At 35.0% G+C, this 18,309-nt stretch overlaps 1 protein-coding gene across 2 annotated transcripts in view; it reads right to left on the reverse strand.

Moving 5' to 3' along the window:
* Positions 1 to 18,309, reverse strand: part of ELP4 (elongator acetyltransferase complex subunit 4) — a 276,483-nt gene that overhangs the window by 182,667 nt on the left and 75,507 nt on the right. For both annotated transcript variants that reach the window (XM_062198049.1, XM_062198050.1), the window contains exon 5: positions 12,005 to 12,144. In XM_062198049.1, coding sequence (XP_062054033.1) covers positions 12,005 to 12,144 — 140 coding nt within the window. The remainder of the gene's footprint in view (positions 1 to 12,004; positions 12,145 to 18,309) is intronic.

Genomic DNA, 18,309 nt, shown 5'->3' on the forward strand with positions numbered 1-18,309 from the left:
ACCAGTTGTAAGAACTCCAATTTTGTTATTACTTTTTTAGAGTTAGCCCCGTATGATCTCAAATAAATTAACTAAACCAATTGTACCTATCTTCTCTTCAAAATGAGGATATTACTAATTTCCTATGATTTCTTTAAAAAAACAAATGAAGTAATAAATGTAATATATTAAGACTAGCATCTGCTATGGCCTGGGAAAGCAGTGGAAGATGGCCCAGGTCCTTGGACCCCTGTACCCACATGGCAGACCTGGAAGAAGCTCCTGGCTTCAGATTGGCACAGCTCTAGCTGTTGCGGCCAGTTGGGGAGTGAACCAGCAAATGGAAGACCTCTCTCTCTCTCTCTCTCTCTGCCTCTTCTCTCTCTGTGTAACTCTGACTTTCAGGTAAATAAATAAAGCTTTTTTTTTTTTTTTTTAAAGACTACATGCTTCTTATAATGAATTCCAAACATATAAACAAAAATAATGACAATGATGGTGGCAAATTTCATTAAGCCTTTACCATGCTAGCCATTGTGTGCTAAGTGCTATGTTTTAAATATTTCACCTAATAACCAAATAAAATACTTTCTATTATTATGCCAACTTTACACAGTAAGAAAGAGTGGTACAGAAAGGTGGAATAACTTGCCCAATGTCAACAACTAATGGGTAGAGGAGCCATATTTTCTAACCAAAAAGCCCTTATATAAACTATATTGTATTACAAGAAGATAAAAAAGAGAAAAATTATCCATATCTGAATGCCCACATATAATTATTATTAGACCATTGATGACTATTTTCTATAATGTATAACATATTATATATTTTATTGTGTTTCACTTTTTTTTAAATCTCCATACTCTGTATGAAGGTATGCCATTATTTTGACACAACATAATATATTCAACCAAAACATACTAACAAATGATAGGTTATACCCAGATATTCAGTATGATATTGAAAGCTATGAAGATCAGTCTTATACACACATCTTTGCTAACTTGTTTCATTATTTCTTTATGATAAATTCTTAGAAATGGTACAATGGCAACAAAGAATGTCATTCAAATTTTTGAAACCATTTCCTATGATTGCTTTAACAATGTACATTCTCATAAGTAACATGAGTGACTGCTTTTCACACCATCTTTAGCATAGGACATTATCATTTTAAATAGTTGATAGTTATCTCTTTGGTTTTGGTTTATATTTCTTTGAGGCAGAAAGGTTTATTGGTCATTTTTGTATCTTCTTTTGAGAACACATTGCTAACATTTTGCCTATTTAATTATAATGTATTCAACTTTTTTAACAATTTAAAAATTGTCTAAACTCATTATAATACAGATATATTTACATTTTAAAACCTTGAAACAATCTCAAATGTACAGAAAAATTACAAATATATATTTAAAAAACCCTTTATTCCTGTTCTTCTTGAGAATAGGTTGCTGATTTTATGCCCCATCATTTCTTAATAACTTGTGGTGATTCCTATAAACAAGGGCATCCTTTTGCACAATACAACCAGCTGACTTAGCATTTTGATTTGTTAGGAAAGTGATCGTACCATCTAATCTTCAGGCTCCATTCAACTTTTAGCAGTGATCCCCAATATCATTCAATATACGATCATGTGCTGTACTTAGTTGTCATGTTTTTTCAGCTTCCTTGAATCTGGAGATTCCTTGAGCTTCCATGATGTTGACACTTTTGAGGACTTGATAGGGTAGGCATTTGGGTTTAGTTGACGTTTCCTCTTGATTACATTTAAATTATGTATTTCAGTAGGAATGTAGGAAGTGTACAGAATATAGAAGTATTCCTGACTTCTCATTGTATATTATTAGGTTATATATGATTTTGATTTTTTCCACTAGTGGTGATGTTATCTTGACTAGGGTGAAGTTATTTTTTTCCCTTTGTAGTTAACAAGTATTTGGGGAGGAGTTATTTTGAGGATATGTAAATATCTTGTTCCTTAACAAAATTTCAGCTTACACATTTACTTATGTCACAGTATACCTAAGGCTTCCTACTTTATAAAACGGATTATAATCTATTACTGTCCTTATTTATTTTTAAGTGTTTACTTATTTATTTGAAAGGCAGAGAGACAGACAGACAGACAGACTGACGTATCTTTCATATGCTGGTCCACTCCTCAAATGCCCATAATATTCAGGGTTGGTCCAGGCTGAAAGCAGGAGCCAGGAACTCCATTTGCATGTCCCATGTGGGTGTCAGGGACTCAAGTACTTGAGCTATCACCTGCTGCCTCCCAGAGTGTGCGTGATCTGGAATCTGGATTGGAAGCAGAGTAACTGAGGCCTTGAACTAGGCACTCTGATATGGGATGTGGCATCCTAAGCAGTGGCTTTGCCACCATGCCACAATGCCTAGCCACATGATTTATTTTGATCTTTTCCAGTTAGGCTACTGGACTCTCCTTTTGAGCTGGTTTCTGTATCACTTTGATATGCCTTTATCATTCTTCTAGCATTTCCAAACAGATGTATATATTTTTCCCCCTTGAATCATTTCTCCAAAGAGTCCTGGCTCCTCAAATGGAGAATGGCATTTGGATCTGAGCATTAGATACACTCATTTCCCCACTACAGGCATTTACAACATTCTTAAACATTTTCTTCTATTACTTTTATTGTTTCATTTATTAGAGTCTATATTTCTTTGGGAATATAGCTTGACATAAGACGTGAGATCAGTATTTCTCCATATTATTCCCAAATGATTAGGTCCATTAATTTGAAATCACCTCCCCTCTTATACAAATCATGCTTGCTCATCATAAAAATTCATATATATATATTAAACACACAAAAAATGAAGAACTTATCTAAAATCCATCAGTTAGTGGCAAACATTGTTAACAGTTTGAAGGACATCCTGTCAGACATCTTTCTACACCAGACCTTACTCATTTTATGGAGAAATACAATTTCAGGATAAGAAATGTGCTGGTAAAGATGTTGTTCTTTTTTAAAAGAAGAGTATATACTTTAAAAAAAAGCAAATGTAAAGAATGTTATTATCACTACTCTTAAAAAACTTTTGGCATTTCTCTCAGAGCATTTCAAACACTAATGTATACAGTGAATCTCTGAGATCAACTAAGACGGGGATTTAGCTTCCAGTCTTTCATGAGTTTACTTGACTGTGTATCTGTAATTTTTTGGACCTAAATTAGCATCTCTTGAATTAGTGTTAGGAAAGAATTTGGGATAAGCTATAAAAATTTTATGTAAATACGATTGTGCTATTTATCCTGTTTCTATAATCTGCTTTTTCACTCCATTATATTTTGGATGCTAAGCCCAGTTACCACCCTGGGTCTCTTATGCACAGAAAGCTGCTGCAGAGCCCCCTCTGCAGTCACTGCTACAGTCTTTGCAGTTACCATCGGCCTTAGACCTTAACAAAAGCCACAGTGCCTACCACTCTCCAGGATAATTGGATTTCCCTTGGAAAGTGGTGGACACTTGAGCTTAACTAAAGAAATCCGTAGCTTAGAACCTTTTCTCAACATCTGGGAGATCTGTTGGTATTCTCTTTGTCTCCAATGTTATTTTCAAATTATTCTGTATCTCCTCTATTTTCTAGTAAAATAAAACAAACACACAAATCCATGCTTCTTTTATATGTAGCCCACTCCAGTCATTCTCCCCTTCTTTTTGTTCCTTAAATTTTATTTATTTGTGATGTAGAAAGAGAAAGTGGGAGAGAGAGGGAGGGAAAGAGAAGGGAAGGAAGGAAGACAGAGATCACCTATCTGCTGTTTACTCCCCAAATATCCACAAGAGACAGGCTGGGTCAGAATGAAGCTACTAACTGGGAACTCAAGCCAGGTATCTCATGTGGCTGATAGAGAACCAACCACTTGAGCCACCACCTTCTGCCTTCCGGGGTGTGCATTAGAAGGAAACTGGAATTAGGAGCAAAGCTGGGACTTGAATCCAGGTACTTTCATGTGGGGTGCAGGTGTCCCAAAGGACATCTTAACCATTGAGCCAAACCCCTGTCCCCCATTCTTGCTTTAATTTTCTGTCTGAATAAAAGCTCCATTTTCCTTTCTGGTTTATAGTCCTAATTTACACAGCTTATTCTCAACCAACACTACTTATCTCAATAGCACAATTTGTTCATTTTCACCAGCTATCAAGACTTCTAAGTCCACTACCAGACCACTGCTCCTTCTTTTTCCATATATATCAATAGCAGCTGTCTTCAATTTTTTTTCTCCTTTCAGTATTTGTTCACACATTTTAATATTTTAAATTCCTTTGTCCTCCATCTTTTTGTTAACTTCACCTGGCCTAACATCAGCCTTGTGTATGCCCAGATCTTAGCACAGATACATGAAAGTCATACAACCTGATCTACTGTTACTACCTTAAGTATCTGATACCTCTATATCTGTAGTAAGTGTATTCAAGTTTACAAAATAACCATATTGGAATTTCCTTATTTAGATGAAACTCACAAGAGGTATGTAACTATTCCTCAGTGGATGACTGTTTCTATTATTTAACAAAGAGAAGTTATCAGTCCATATCTTCAGAAATGGTTACTTCCTCTTCTATATCTTCATCCATTTCTCTCTCTTACATTTTTTGCACCAACTTTTCAACAAAACTAAACAGGACTCACTGATTTTATCATTATACACTGTGTACATGTGTTGACTTACCACACTGTACCCCATAAAATGATAGGGTTTTCAAAAAAAGTTGTGGAAAATATGTATTACGAAATTATGGATTTCATAATTTTTTGCAACACAAAATAAACTTATTTTCAAATTTAATTTTTCTGTAAACTTTCTGAAGTATGCTCATATATACAATTATTATATAAAACAAAAAATAAAAATAAGGAAAATGTAAATTGATGGTAACTTTAAGCTTTTTAATAAAAATCTTCTCTCACCTGAAACACTTTCCGATTATTGTTGCTTCCCTGCCAAATTGAATAAATTTATTTAGATAGTGGTATGATCCTTGCCTGTCTATCTGAATTCATTCTCCATAGAGCTTTTACCGTTACTCATTCTGTTTCAGCACAAATGACCATTAAGGCCCTTGAACACAGCAATTTCTTTCCTTTCCTTCTGCCAATAATACTTCTTGACTCAGTACCCTCCACATGATTGTCTACTTCTCATATTTAGATCTCGGCTTAAGTGTTTTTACTTAGAAAGGCATTCGCTGAATACATCTTGAGTATACCCACTGCTCCCAACCTCATTATGTTCCTTCATGGCAAATCTTTATAGTATTTATAATTCTTTATTTCATATGCACATATATTTGCTTATTTGTATGGTTTTAAAAATTGTTTGTTCTCATTAGACAATAAGCTACACATTGGCAAGGATCATAGCTGCTTTGTTCACTACAGTAAAGTCAGAATTCAGCATAATGCTGGGCTTAGAGAGGTGCTCAGGTTCATGGAAAGACTTCATGTTCAGAGAAGGTGAACAAATCAATGTTGTTGGATATATGGCTAGGCTTACCTACTTCAGTAGATGTCACTATCCTAGATCTAATATCAGAAACCTGCAAAACATCCTGATATTCTCTTTACCCTTTTTCAAATCCTGATAGGATCAGAGAGCTAGCTAGCAATCAGGTTAGGTAAAAGCATGTAGGACCTCTGGGCCTTATCAGAGCTCTGTTAGGATGTGTTTATTATTCTGAAGGAGACTGGAAGTTATTGGTGGGTTTGAGCCGGAGCAGTGATGAGAACTGACTTAAGATATAGAATCAGAATCCCTGTTAAATATAAGAGTGGGAATAAGAGAGGGAGGAGATGTACAATTTGGGACATGCTCAATAGGACTTGCCCCAAATGGTGGAGTTAGAAACATGCCAGGGGATTCCAATACAATCCCATCAAGGTGGCATGTACCAATGCCATCTCACTAGTCCAAGTGATCATCTTCAGTTCACAGTTGATCACACTGATAAGTCTAAGAGTCAAAGGGATCACACAAACAAGACTAGTGTCTGCTAATACTAACTGATAGAATCAAAAAGGGAGAGAACGATCCAACATGGGAAGGGGGATACACAGCAGACTCATAGAATGGCAGATGTCCTAAATAGCACTCTGGCCTCAGAATCAGCCCTTAAGGCATTCGGATCTGGCTCAAGAGTCCATGAGAGTATTTTAGGCATGGAAAGCCAAGACACTCTGAAAGAAAAAAAAAAAAAAAGCCTAAATGAAAGGTCTCTGCAAGTGAGATCCCAGTGGAAAGAATGGGGCCACCAAAGAAGGAGGTACCTTTCTCTGAAGGGAGGAGAGAACTTCCACTTTGACTATGACCCTGTTGGAATAAGATCGAAGTCAGCAAACTCAAAAGGCTTCCATAGCCTTGGCAACTCATGACTAGAGCCTAGGGATATTACTGACGCCATAAACAAGAGTGTTAAATTGTTAAGTCAGCAACAGGAGTCACTGTGTACTTACTTCTCAGGTGGGATCTGTCCTTAATGTGTTGTCCAATGTGAAGTAATGATGCTATAACTAGTACTGAAACAGTATTTTACATGTTGTGTTTCTGTGTGGGTGCAAACTGATGAAATCTTTACTTAGTAAATACTAAATCGATCTTCTGTATATAAAGATAATTGAAAATGAATCTTAATGTGAATGGAATGGGAGAGGGAGCAGGAGATGGGAGGGGTGCGAGTGGGAGGGAATTATGGGGGGAGGGAAGCCATTGTAATCCATAAACTGTACTTTGGAAATTTATATTTACTAAATAAAAAAAAATTTAAAAAAAAGATATAGAATCGGACTGCCTAACAAGATAGTTAGCCACTACTAGTTACACTAAGTACTTACATGCAAATTAATTAAAGTAAAATAAAATAAAAATTTCAGTGCTTCAGTGTCCCTGGTCATATTTCATGTAATCATCAGTTGAATGTGTCCAGTGGCTGCCAAAGTGGACAAGGCAGATACAGAAAATTTCCAGCATTACAGAAAGTTCTATCATGCAATGCTCTGTTGAGAGGTTTACTAGAGCTGTTTCAGAGAAAGATAAGAACCCAAAGAAAAAGGAGTAAGAATTTTGGCAAGAAGTATGGATGACACAGGCTAATATGGTAGAGGTGAAGATTGAAAGAAGTGATACCTAAACATACTTTGAAGATAACAGTTGGTGGGGCTTGTTAATGATTGGATGTGGTGGATGGGGAGGGAAGGAGGGAGAAAGAGAGGGATCAAAGGTCAATGATTAGTGAAGGAAGAATCGAAATTTGGAAGGACAAAAACAAGTATGAGACAACATGGATATGGGAAAGACAACTGGGATTAGGGATGGGGGAGTTATGTGGGGAAGAATAAAACAAAAACCATGTGTACTCCTGAGGATAACATGCTGTGCCTGAAATGTGTGGTAAGATAACCCACTAAACTTTGTGTACCTGAGGACCCTCTTGAAACAAAGAAAGGAAGGAGGAGGAAAAAAGGCAAACTTGCAAGCAACTTCTCTTCACTGGCTAAAATGAGGTTCAGGATAATGGTTCTCTCTTTAAATTTTCAGACACTACTTATCCACAAATAGCTACGCAGATGGGCAAATTTTCTCATCACACTTACATGATGTCTTTCCATCATTCACTATATCCTTTTATAAGGTAGTTAATAATATACTCTTATAATTACATGATTTCTGTTCTGAATCTTCAGTTTTACCTAATTCTTTTTTCACACATGCGAATTTTCTATTTACGCTTTTTAAATATACTGCAATTCTCCTCTTCTCAGCCTATGAGAACTCTATTTTTTAAATAAAATATACCCATTGCATGGCTATGTTTCAGTTACTGGTTTTATCCCAGTAAATCTTTGTATTAAGAACATGGCCACAGTTAATCTGAGTTATTACTATGTTATGTGAATTGAACTATCTGCTAACGCATCAACTATCAACTTATAACTATGTCTCAAATTCTAGGAATAAGATGAAGAAAGCCAAATTCTCCTCAAAGATTTCCAGTGTTTGAAGGGGAGGCAAGCATGTGGGCAAGACAAATAATTAGAGTGTAACACAGGAAAGGTTCTGATGCAAGTATGAATGACAGTAGGAATATGAGGTGTACAGCTAATATTTGTCTAGAAAAATATCACAGAAGCTTATATTGAGGTCCCACATAAGCTGGTAAAGAAACATGACAAGGAAAGAGACATGCAATGACTTCTAAACTCTAAAGTATTATTTCCTTCTTCTTCCCATTGATTCTCTTCTATAAATTCTCCTGGAAAGATAAGTGATTTCCTTGGAATTCAGTTCAGTCAACCAGTAGAACCCACTTAGCTACTGTAAAACATTCATAGCTATGTTTAAGGATAAATATGTAAAAGCAAAATCTTGAAATTCAAAGAAACATATCAAAATTATATTTTCTACTAATTGTATGCAAACTCAATATTTAAGATCTAACATACCTACAATGAAAAGGTGAATTTCACAGGATAGTAAGCTGTTGGCTTGGATTATCCTTTGGTTTGATTGTAGCGCTTTCAAAATTCAGGTGTTGCTGATGTGATAGCATTAAGAGGGGCCTTGAAGTAGTTATGAGGCCATGGGGACTTGTTTTTTATAAATGGCCTTAAGGCCCTTATGAAAGAGGTTTCATGCAGCTTTCAGCTGGCTGCCCTTCCTCCTTTGCCATATGAGGACATGGTGTTCTTCCCGTTCAGAAATTAAAGCAACAAGCTACCATCATGAAAGCAGAGAGCAGCCCTACCAGACAACTGAACCTGCCAGCACCTTGTCAACCCTGCTGGCACCTTCATCTTGAACTTCCAGTTTCCAGAACTGTGAGAAAATAAATTTTTGTTCTTTGGATATTACCTAGTCTCAGCTTTTTTGTTAATGCAGCACAAGTGACCAAAGACAGGTTGCTCTAACAAAACACTATAAACCAGGTGCCTTAAGTAACAGGCATTTATTTTCTCATAGATGTGGAGACCAGAGGTCCAAGATAAAGGAGCCAGCAGGGTTGGTGTCAAGTGAGGACTCTTACCCTTGGGTTGCAGACAGCAAAATTCTTATTGTGTGCTCACATGACTCCTTTTATTAGAGCATGATCAAGGAGAGAGAGCGCCAATATTTCTCCCTCTTTGATAAGGACACCAATTAGAAAAAGCTGGGCCTCACTCTCATGACCTCATTTAAAGCTAATTACCTCCCAAAGGGTCCATGTTCTGAACTAGTAGATTTGAGACTCTGTCCCCACTTTGAAGAATGGCAGTATTTTTCCAGTGAAGAAGTTGAACTGTAGCTGCACATGCCTGTTAGCAAAGCTTAATTCAAAACAAAGTCAAGGGCCGGCGCTGTGGCATAGTGGGTAAAGCTGCCACCTGCAGTGCTAGCATCCCATATGGGCACTGGTTCCAGACCCGGCTGCTCCACTTCTGATCTATCATCTCTGCTGGATGGCCTGTAAAAGCAGTGGAGGATTTCCCAAGTCCTTGGGCCCCTGCACCCACATGGGAGACCTGGAAGAAGCTCCTGGCTCCTGGCTTAGGACTGGTGCAGCTCTGGCCACTGTGGCCATCTGGGGAGTAAGCCAGCGGATGGAAGACCTTTCTCTCTCTCTGCCTCTGCCTCTCTGTAACTCTGCCTTTCAAATAAATGAAAAAATAAATCTTTAAAAATACAAAGAAGTCAAATTTAAAAATAATTAGAACACATATATATTCTCAAAATCAGTTTTCTTAGGATTTTGGGACTCACATTACTTGATTTATGATATTAAACTATCAAGATAAAACTACGTTGGTAATATTACTGTAATATATTTCATGTTTTTATATCCAGGCTTTAATTTAAAAACTTAAACTGTATGCATGAACATTTTCCACAGGAAAATTTCCTGATAATTTTAAATTAATTACTGCAAATTTCAAATGACCTTTAGTTTTTCTTACCGTTAAAAAAAAACCTTTACATATTTTAACAGTGCCTTTAGAAATTATAAAATTACATATTATATCTTTACATAAAATGTGGGACACAACTATATCCTTTAGTTTTAATCACAGGAAAAGAACAGACAACTGTAAGGCTTAGCTTTATTGTTTTATAAATGAACCAGTAAAGTTCATTTTAGTGAAATGAGCATACACATCTCATAAATTAAAATAAATCTCACATGCTAAAGCACTCATTTTCAAAATTAATTTAATTACATGTTTAAAGTTTAATTACATTTAATTAAGCATTTAAGTTTAATATGAAATAAATGAATTATCAGTTAGCTACTATGAAATGATATAGTGCTTTGATAATTAAAATCTATAAATTTTCCTATTCTGTGCAAAGAAAATACATATTTCAAAGACTGTTGGACCATATCCTCATAGCTGATCAAGGTAGAATTTTTCTGAACCTAGCTTGGTAGGCTGTACATTTACCTCCTAGGTAATGAAGGCAGCATGGTATAGAAAAAAGAGCAGAGGTTTTGGAAACTTAGCTTTGAGTGTTAGCTCAGTCATTCAGGCTCTGCAACAATGGGAAAGTTACATTGAAACTCTGACTTCACATTTCCTATAAAATATTTCTTTCATACTCTTAAGAGTTGAGAAGATTAAATGAGATGGAAGGCCAAAGACCTGGAACATTGCCTGAGTAATGTTGATTTCCTTCACTGTTGAATGAATGAACCAAAATTTTGTATTTTTAGGCATAAAAAGTTTCATCTTTAAGATTTCTTCAAATTATGAAAACACAAAATTATTTTTCATTTAATTATATCATACTTAAATGAACACTTTACATTTTTTTCCCTAAGCACTCCATGAATGGAGGTAGTCTGACATTTCTACAGCAGATTTTTGAGTGAGATAAAACTGACTTTGCATCCTTATTTGGGAAAGGGCAGATAGATAACACTCTCAATCTCTGGATTACTCCCCAAATGCTCACAATAGCTGAGGCTGGGCTGGGTAGAAGCCAGGGACCAGGGAATTCACTCCAGATCTCTCAGGTTAGTAGTATGATATAATTAAATGAACTCAATTGATTGAGCCATCATTGCTGCCTCCCAGGGGCAGGAAATGGAAACTAGGTACTAATGAGTGACACGGGCATCTTAACAATTAGGCTAAAACCTACTCTTGTAGAACGACTTTGAATCTGGATTCCATAACTTACTATTTGAGAAATCATAGAAAGGTTATTTTGGCCTATTTCCAAAATTTGAATGTGATATGTATGTGTGGTTCACTATGTGGAAAAACTGGGAAGTAGCATAATCAATATAGTCATTCAAAGTCAGGAAAAAATTAATGATTAAAGTAGGGCAGGTGGTATTTGCCCTAACCTCTACCTATAACTTTTTACGTAAGGATACTGTCACTGAATTTAAGAAACAGAAGGAAGAACTATGTACTTGAACCCAGAGTTTATTTTATTCTTTAAGTCACTAGCAGTTTAAACAAGATGGGTACTTGATAGTAAAACTTAAACTCTAAATTCTCTTGTCAATTAAAATTACAGCAAGAGACTGTTTTATTTACAGCATTAGTAGAAATAGAAAGCCTAATAAAGAAAGTATTGGAGAGTATACATGTATTAAATTTCTGAAAGAGCATGCACCAAGAGACATGGAGCAAGCAGCATTACTTTATATCATTTTCATTGCTATGGTTAGAAATGAGTATTTATTTGCATTTTGGGCTGACAGAGTCTGATGAACTGTTCCACATTTAAAAACAAGACCAAAAGATATTGGAACCAGTCTGGTACCCAGACTTCTCAGGTTGCAAATTACAGTAACAGTGGGTTCAACAGTTACAGATTAAAAAAAAACACGTAATGAAATATTATGAAACACATATATAATTAAGATTATATATTAAGTAGAAAATTAACATTATTAGGAAATATATCCTAAGAAATGCATTCTTTATAAAAATAAGGTAAAAAGTGATTTATATTAACCTTTGAAATGAGAATATGCTATTAAATGGGTCATGAACATACCAGCGTTCTACTTTATCAGCTGAAGACATTTTTTCTGGAAGAAAAAATCCATGCCATTTTGAAGTCTCAATTAGTTCTCGTGGTATCCTTTTTGATACATCATAATAGTGACCAAATCTTGAAGATGTCACTGGTCCAACCTGCTAAGAAAAACCCATATTGGTTGTTAATGAAATTAGATTTTAAAGTTATAATTCATTTGTGTTAAATCCAGTAAAACAATGATATATTTATGTATTTTAATGTTAATAAGGATTATTATATATCATATATACATATGTAACACATATATGCCCACTAAATTGCTTAGAAATATACACTGATTATTTTAAACTAAATATAATTAAAAAACAAGCATTACACTTTTCATGTATCTTCATTCCTGTAAGTTTGATATAAACGCAAACGTATTTTAATTTCTTTTACTGTACTGTATACTTTGTCACGTTTGAAATTTAGTATACCTAATTCATGATTAATTAAAATCACTATGACTAAATAAAAATCAAGCCAAATTAATTCATTGGTGAGAGGCCCAAAAGAAACCAGATATTCAATTATACTAAACAGAATATAATTTTTAAATTCAATATTTTTCAATTTTTTTGACAGGCAGAGTTAGACAGTGAGAGAGAGAGACCGAGAGAAAGGTCTTCCTTCCGTTGGTTCACCCCTCAAATGGCTGCCACAGCCGGCGCGCTGCGCTGATCCGAAGCCAGGAGCCAGGTGTTTCCTCCTGGTCTCCTACGTCGGTGCTTGGCCCAAGCACTTGGGCCATCCTCCACTGCCTTTCTGTGCCATGCAGAGAGCTGAACTGGAAGAAGAGCAACCAGGACAGAACCAGCGCCCCAACCAGGACTAGAACCCGGAGTGCCGATGCCACAGGTGGAGGATTAGCCTAGTGAGCCGTGGCGCCGGCCTTATTCAATATTTCTTAAAATCTTAAAATTAAGCTTATTGCATAAAATAAATGTGACACACTCCAGACAAGGACAAGGCACAGGGTAAAGAGGAAGAATGTGTATAAGCTACATCAACCACAACTTGCTATAATCATTTGCTCACTGATAATTCATCTTTAATCCACTGATTTCTCCAATACTTTTTCTCATAAGAAACTCTATTAACTGTAAACACTGAATTTATTTACACAGGCTAATATAAAGCTACTAGTATAACATAATTATTACATTGCTTTGAATGAACTCTAGACTGTTTTCATCAATTTAGCACCTGAGAAATACATAAAATTAATAAAATTTTTTTAAAAGTAACATATACACCTCTTCCAAAGTTAAATTGTTAACAATTTGCATCTGGCAATAGGTCTAGTAAAGCTCTGATCTAATCTTAAAATTTCCACTGTCATGAATACTACAAAACAGGCAAGTTACAAAACAGTCAACAAAAAGATCTCTGCAAAAATTGAAGATTCTAAACAGTAAGTTTTTATATTTATTAAATGACAATTTTTTAATTTTGATATGAGACACATATTTAAGACTGCAATGACTTCTTTCTCAAATTATATGCATATACACAATTTATACAGTAACATGGAATAAATTTTTTTTTTAATTCTAAAAGAAACATTTTGCTCAGATGCAGTCTAGGTGTTTAACATTCATTTTCTAAATAAAAGGACTATTTATCCCTCCATAAGGTACTACTTATTATCATTAATGAAAGAAATTTAAGTTTGTTATAATGTATTCATTTCAATATATACAGAATTGTGGTTCCCAAAACATAACGTCCACTTACTATGAAAATTTATTGACATATACATTATAGTACATTAAAATGTTTCCTAAAAATAGGATATAAAGTTTTTAAATGTGAAGTTATTAGTCTAAAGCAATTTAAACAAGGTCTGTTCTTTGGCCTATAATCTATTCTTTATCCGGATTATAGTTCAGAATGTTTTTACTGCAATTTCTGCTAGAGCTCATCTTTTTATTGTGTAAGTCCAAGCTGGGTTAATGTTTTAGAAAGGCCTTGACTAACTGAACTTTGATCTGATGTCTTCATTGAGAAAAACACCAGGCTGCTCATTTCAGATGCAAATCCCCCTAAGGCCCAATAGAATTTAGTAAAGACTGCAAAAAAGAAGAAACCAGAAGTTTCCAGGATCCTCTTTGAGAATCCTGGGGCACACTGGTGTCCTTAATCCATGCTGCTGCATGGATTAAGGTAGGTGATAACCTTTCCTGATTCAAAAGAATAAGCAGAGTGCCTACAAACTGGGTGGAGACTAGGATTTGGCTATAATAAAACACCATGCAATAAAAGCTTGGTCTATGTCAGAAGCCTCTGAAAAGGCCTCAATGTACCACATTCCCAGGCCTAGTAGGGAAGCTTGCAAAAGCCTACCTGAATCAAATAAGCATGAATAATCTATTTTAGCAGACCGACCATGGGGAGAGAGAAAGAAAAAGAGACTTTTCACTTCTTTTAAGTTTGAGTTAATAAATTTATTAGTGGACTGAAGGTTCTTGAAGTCCCATGCACTCAGAGAAATATGCTAAATTGCCAAGAAGCAAAGTATGCTTTTTAAGTTGCCGTCTCTATTAATGTTTCTAATTACAATATTAATGTGACAGAAATCTCAGATTTGGGAGGAATCAAGGCAGAAAATTGATTTCATGCTGTGACAGTTTACATATGGAACACAAATATTCATTAAAATGTAAAAATAAAATTGGAAGTTTTTTTACAGTTATTTATTTAGAAATTAAGATTAGATATGACAATCAAAATATTACAAGATAGAAAGGAAAATTTTATCATTGATGAACAACTCTCCATTTTAAAAAGAAGCAAATATATTCTCACAGGAAAGTATTTTGCAAGTTTTTTTTTCTACCCAATGCATGGTGTTAATATAAAATCAAATTTTTGAAACACATCTTTGAGGCCTATAATTATAAAACAAAGACTTAAATATTTCCTTTAAAATGAAAACAAAACACTGAAAGCATAATAATGATTACCCATAAAACTGTCATCAACTCCATAAATAAAGATGCAATGAAAAATACCAAAGTATTATCAATAACTAGTCAGTTTAGTTTTGTGGGACTACATTATTTTAGTTTTAAATTATAACAATTTCTATTTTACATTCATGAACTACTTTTTTAACTTTGTTGTCTGTAGAAGGAAATAAAATGGAATAGTTTGGAAAAAATTTTCAATGCTAAAAGAAAACAAATTCTCATGGGGCACAAGAGGAAAACAAAACAAAACAAAACAGATACCATAGATCATCTCCAGTTTGCTAGAAAGAAACAAAACTTTCAGAGAAAAGCTGTACCACAAATAGTCTACATAAGACATTTTCTTACTACAGTTAACAATTCTTGTTTCTCAACTCTGCATAACAGAACACAAGAATCCAGTTACCAAACCATATTGAGCCCCAGTTCCATCGTCAGAAACTAGAGCTAATAATTATCTCATTAGACTGCTGTGGGAATCTAAGGCAATACTGGCAACAAATACTTTGTACATTGTGAAATAAAATATAAATGCTATTATTGTTATTGTGTCATGATTCACCAGAGAATCAGAAGATCCATTACTGTCCTTTGTAATTACAATGACTTAGTGAAAAAAAAAAAAGTCCCTTGTTGGTCATCCACATGCATACATCTATCATACCTCTGCTGTGGCTGAAGTATGAAAGAGGAAAGCCAAAGAGTAAAGAGAATTAAACATCATGGTACTTCAAAAAGTTCACAAAACATGCACATTATGAAAGATGATGCTTGATTCTCAAGATTCTTTACATCAAAATAAATCTATCTTTTAATTTCATTTTTCCACAAACTTTTTGACATAATCTTACATAATACAGATCTAACATACTGTCAGGAATTGCTGGAGCCATTGTAGCCCATGGTAGTAGAGCTCTATAATATTGAAGAAAGTAAGTCTCAGAACATAATGAAGGCTAGCAGTTTGTGGAATGAGGAAGGAAGAGGGATTGATGACTACATAGAGAAGAAAAGAGCTTTTCTATCCTGAGGAGAGAATAAAACATGGTGAACAAACGGGGTGCTTTTGAAAACAATACATTCATAGAACTGGAATAAATAATGCTTTATGTTTTACTAAGCTATGAGTGTTGGTTAAGGTGAATGATTCCTATCTGTTTTTGCATTCTCTAAATGGAAATCTGACTACACTCTTAGCATGGAGGTACAACCCATATTAAATGTTACCTCTGAAAACCAACATACCGAGTTTTGGACAACATGTTTACTCCTAAGCCGTAATAGTGTTAACTGAACTTTGTCTCAAGATAAACTCAGAAAACCCATCTTTTTGTTCTGTTTTGATGTTTTAGCCTAGTTATGGAGAAGTAATTTATAAAGCATTTATAGATTTATAAAGCAGATGATGATGAGTAATCACCAAAGACTATCAATCTTGGCAAGTCATCACATATAAAACTGACAAAACAAGGAAATACACATGCTAGTGACACTTCAAAGAAAAGCAGTGAAGTTAGAGGATGATTCTGCTTTATAAAATTGACAACTCACTTGCAAATACAAGTCAACTTAAAGTCTGACCAATGACTGTAAATTCAAAATAGGCTTATTCATATGAATATAACTTAACTCAGTTTAACATTTTTTTATACTCACGCATCTAAAAAATAACTATTGAGCACTCACTATATGCCAGCAAAATAAAAACAAAGTTCTTTCTCTTGCTGAGTTCTTATTCTATTAGGAAGAAATATAGATGAAAGTAATTATACATACACATGCTAATATGTATTTTACCTGCTGGCTTTAACAGTTTTTAGATGTGCTGAAGAAAAATAAAGCTGGAAAGAGATGACAAAGATGAGGAACAGGTTTCTTTTATAGAGAATGACAATAAAATCACCCTGATAAAACAATACTTTAGCAGGGACCTGAAAAAAATGGGAAAATGCTATTCAATATACTTCTGGAAGTTTCAGCCAAAGCCATTAGGGAAGAAAAAGAAGTCAAAGAGATACAAATTGGAAAGCAGGAAGTCAAATCATCCCGGTTCAAAAATCACATGATCTTATATAGCGGTGAACTGAAAGACTACAACAGGAGACTATTGGAACTCATAAGAGAGTTTGGTAAAGATTCAGGATATAAAATCAACACACAAAAATCAAGAGCATTTGTATACACAAACAGTGCATAGCTGAGAAAGAACTTGTAAGATCAGTCCCATTAACAAGAGCTACAGAAAAATTAAATACCTTGTAATAAATTTAACCACGGAGGTGAAAGACCTCTATGGTGAAAATTACAAAATATTGAAGAGAGAAATAAAGGGGTCCAGTGCTGTGGCATATCGGGTAAAGCTGTTGCCTGCAGTGCCGGCAGCCAGCATGGGCTCTAGTTCAAGTCTTGGCTGCTCTACTTCTGATCCAGCTCTCTGCCATGGCCTAGAAAAGCAGTAGAAGATGGCCCAAGTCCTTGTGCCCTGCATCCATGTGGGAGATCCAGAAGAAGCTCCTGGATTCTAGCTTCGGATTGGTGAAGCTTTGCCCTTGCGGCCATTTGGGGAGTGAACCAGTGGATGTAGGACCTCTCTCTCTCTCTGCCTCTCCTTTCTCTCTCTGTAACTCTGACTTTCAAATAAATAAATCAATCTTTTTTTAAAAAAAGAGAGAGAAATAGAAAGACATGTAAAGAATCAGCAAAATCTTTCATGCTTGTGGATTGGAAGAATTAAAAGCATCAGAATGTCCGCACTATCCAAAGTAATTTACAGAGTCAGTGAGATTCCAATCAAAATACCAAAAACATTCTTCTCAGATCTAGGAAAAAAAATGCCAAAATTGATATGTAAACAAAAAAGACCCTAAAGTAATATCAAAAATCAAAAACAAAGTTGGAGACATCAAATACCAGAATTTAAGACATATCACAGGACAGTCATTATAATGAAAACAGCCTGGTGCTGACACAAGAATAGACATGTAGAGCAATGGAACAAAAATGGAATAGACACTCCAGAAATGAATCCATGCAGCCACAAACAACAAATCTTTGACAAGCAATCCCTGGAGAAGGGAAAGTCTCTTCAACAAATGGTGCTTGAAAAATTGTTTCTATGCATGTAAAAGTATAAAATAAGACCCCTACCTTACAACTTATACAAAAATCATTTCAGAGTGGATGAAGCATCTAAACTTATAACCTAATACCATTAAATTTCCAGATCAAAACATCGGGGAATCCCTGAAAGACATGGGATAGGCAAAGACTTCTTGGAAAAGACCCCTGAAGCACAGGCACTCAAAG

Source organism: Lepus europaeus, chromosome 7 (assembly GCF_033115175.1).
Source record: "Lepus europaeus isolate LE1 chromosome 7, mLepTim1.pri, whole genome shotgun sequence".
In the NCBI taxonomy this organism is placed as follows: Eukaryota; Metazoa; Chordata; class Mammalia; order Lagomorpha; family Leporidae; genus Lepus; species Lepus europaeus.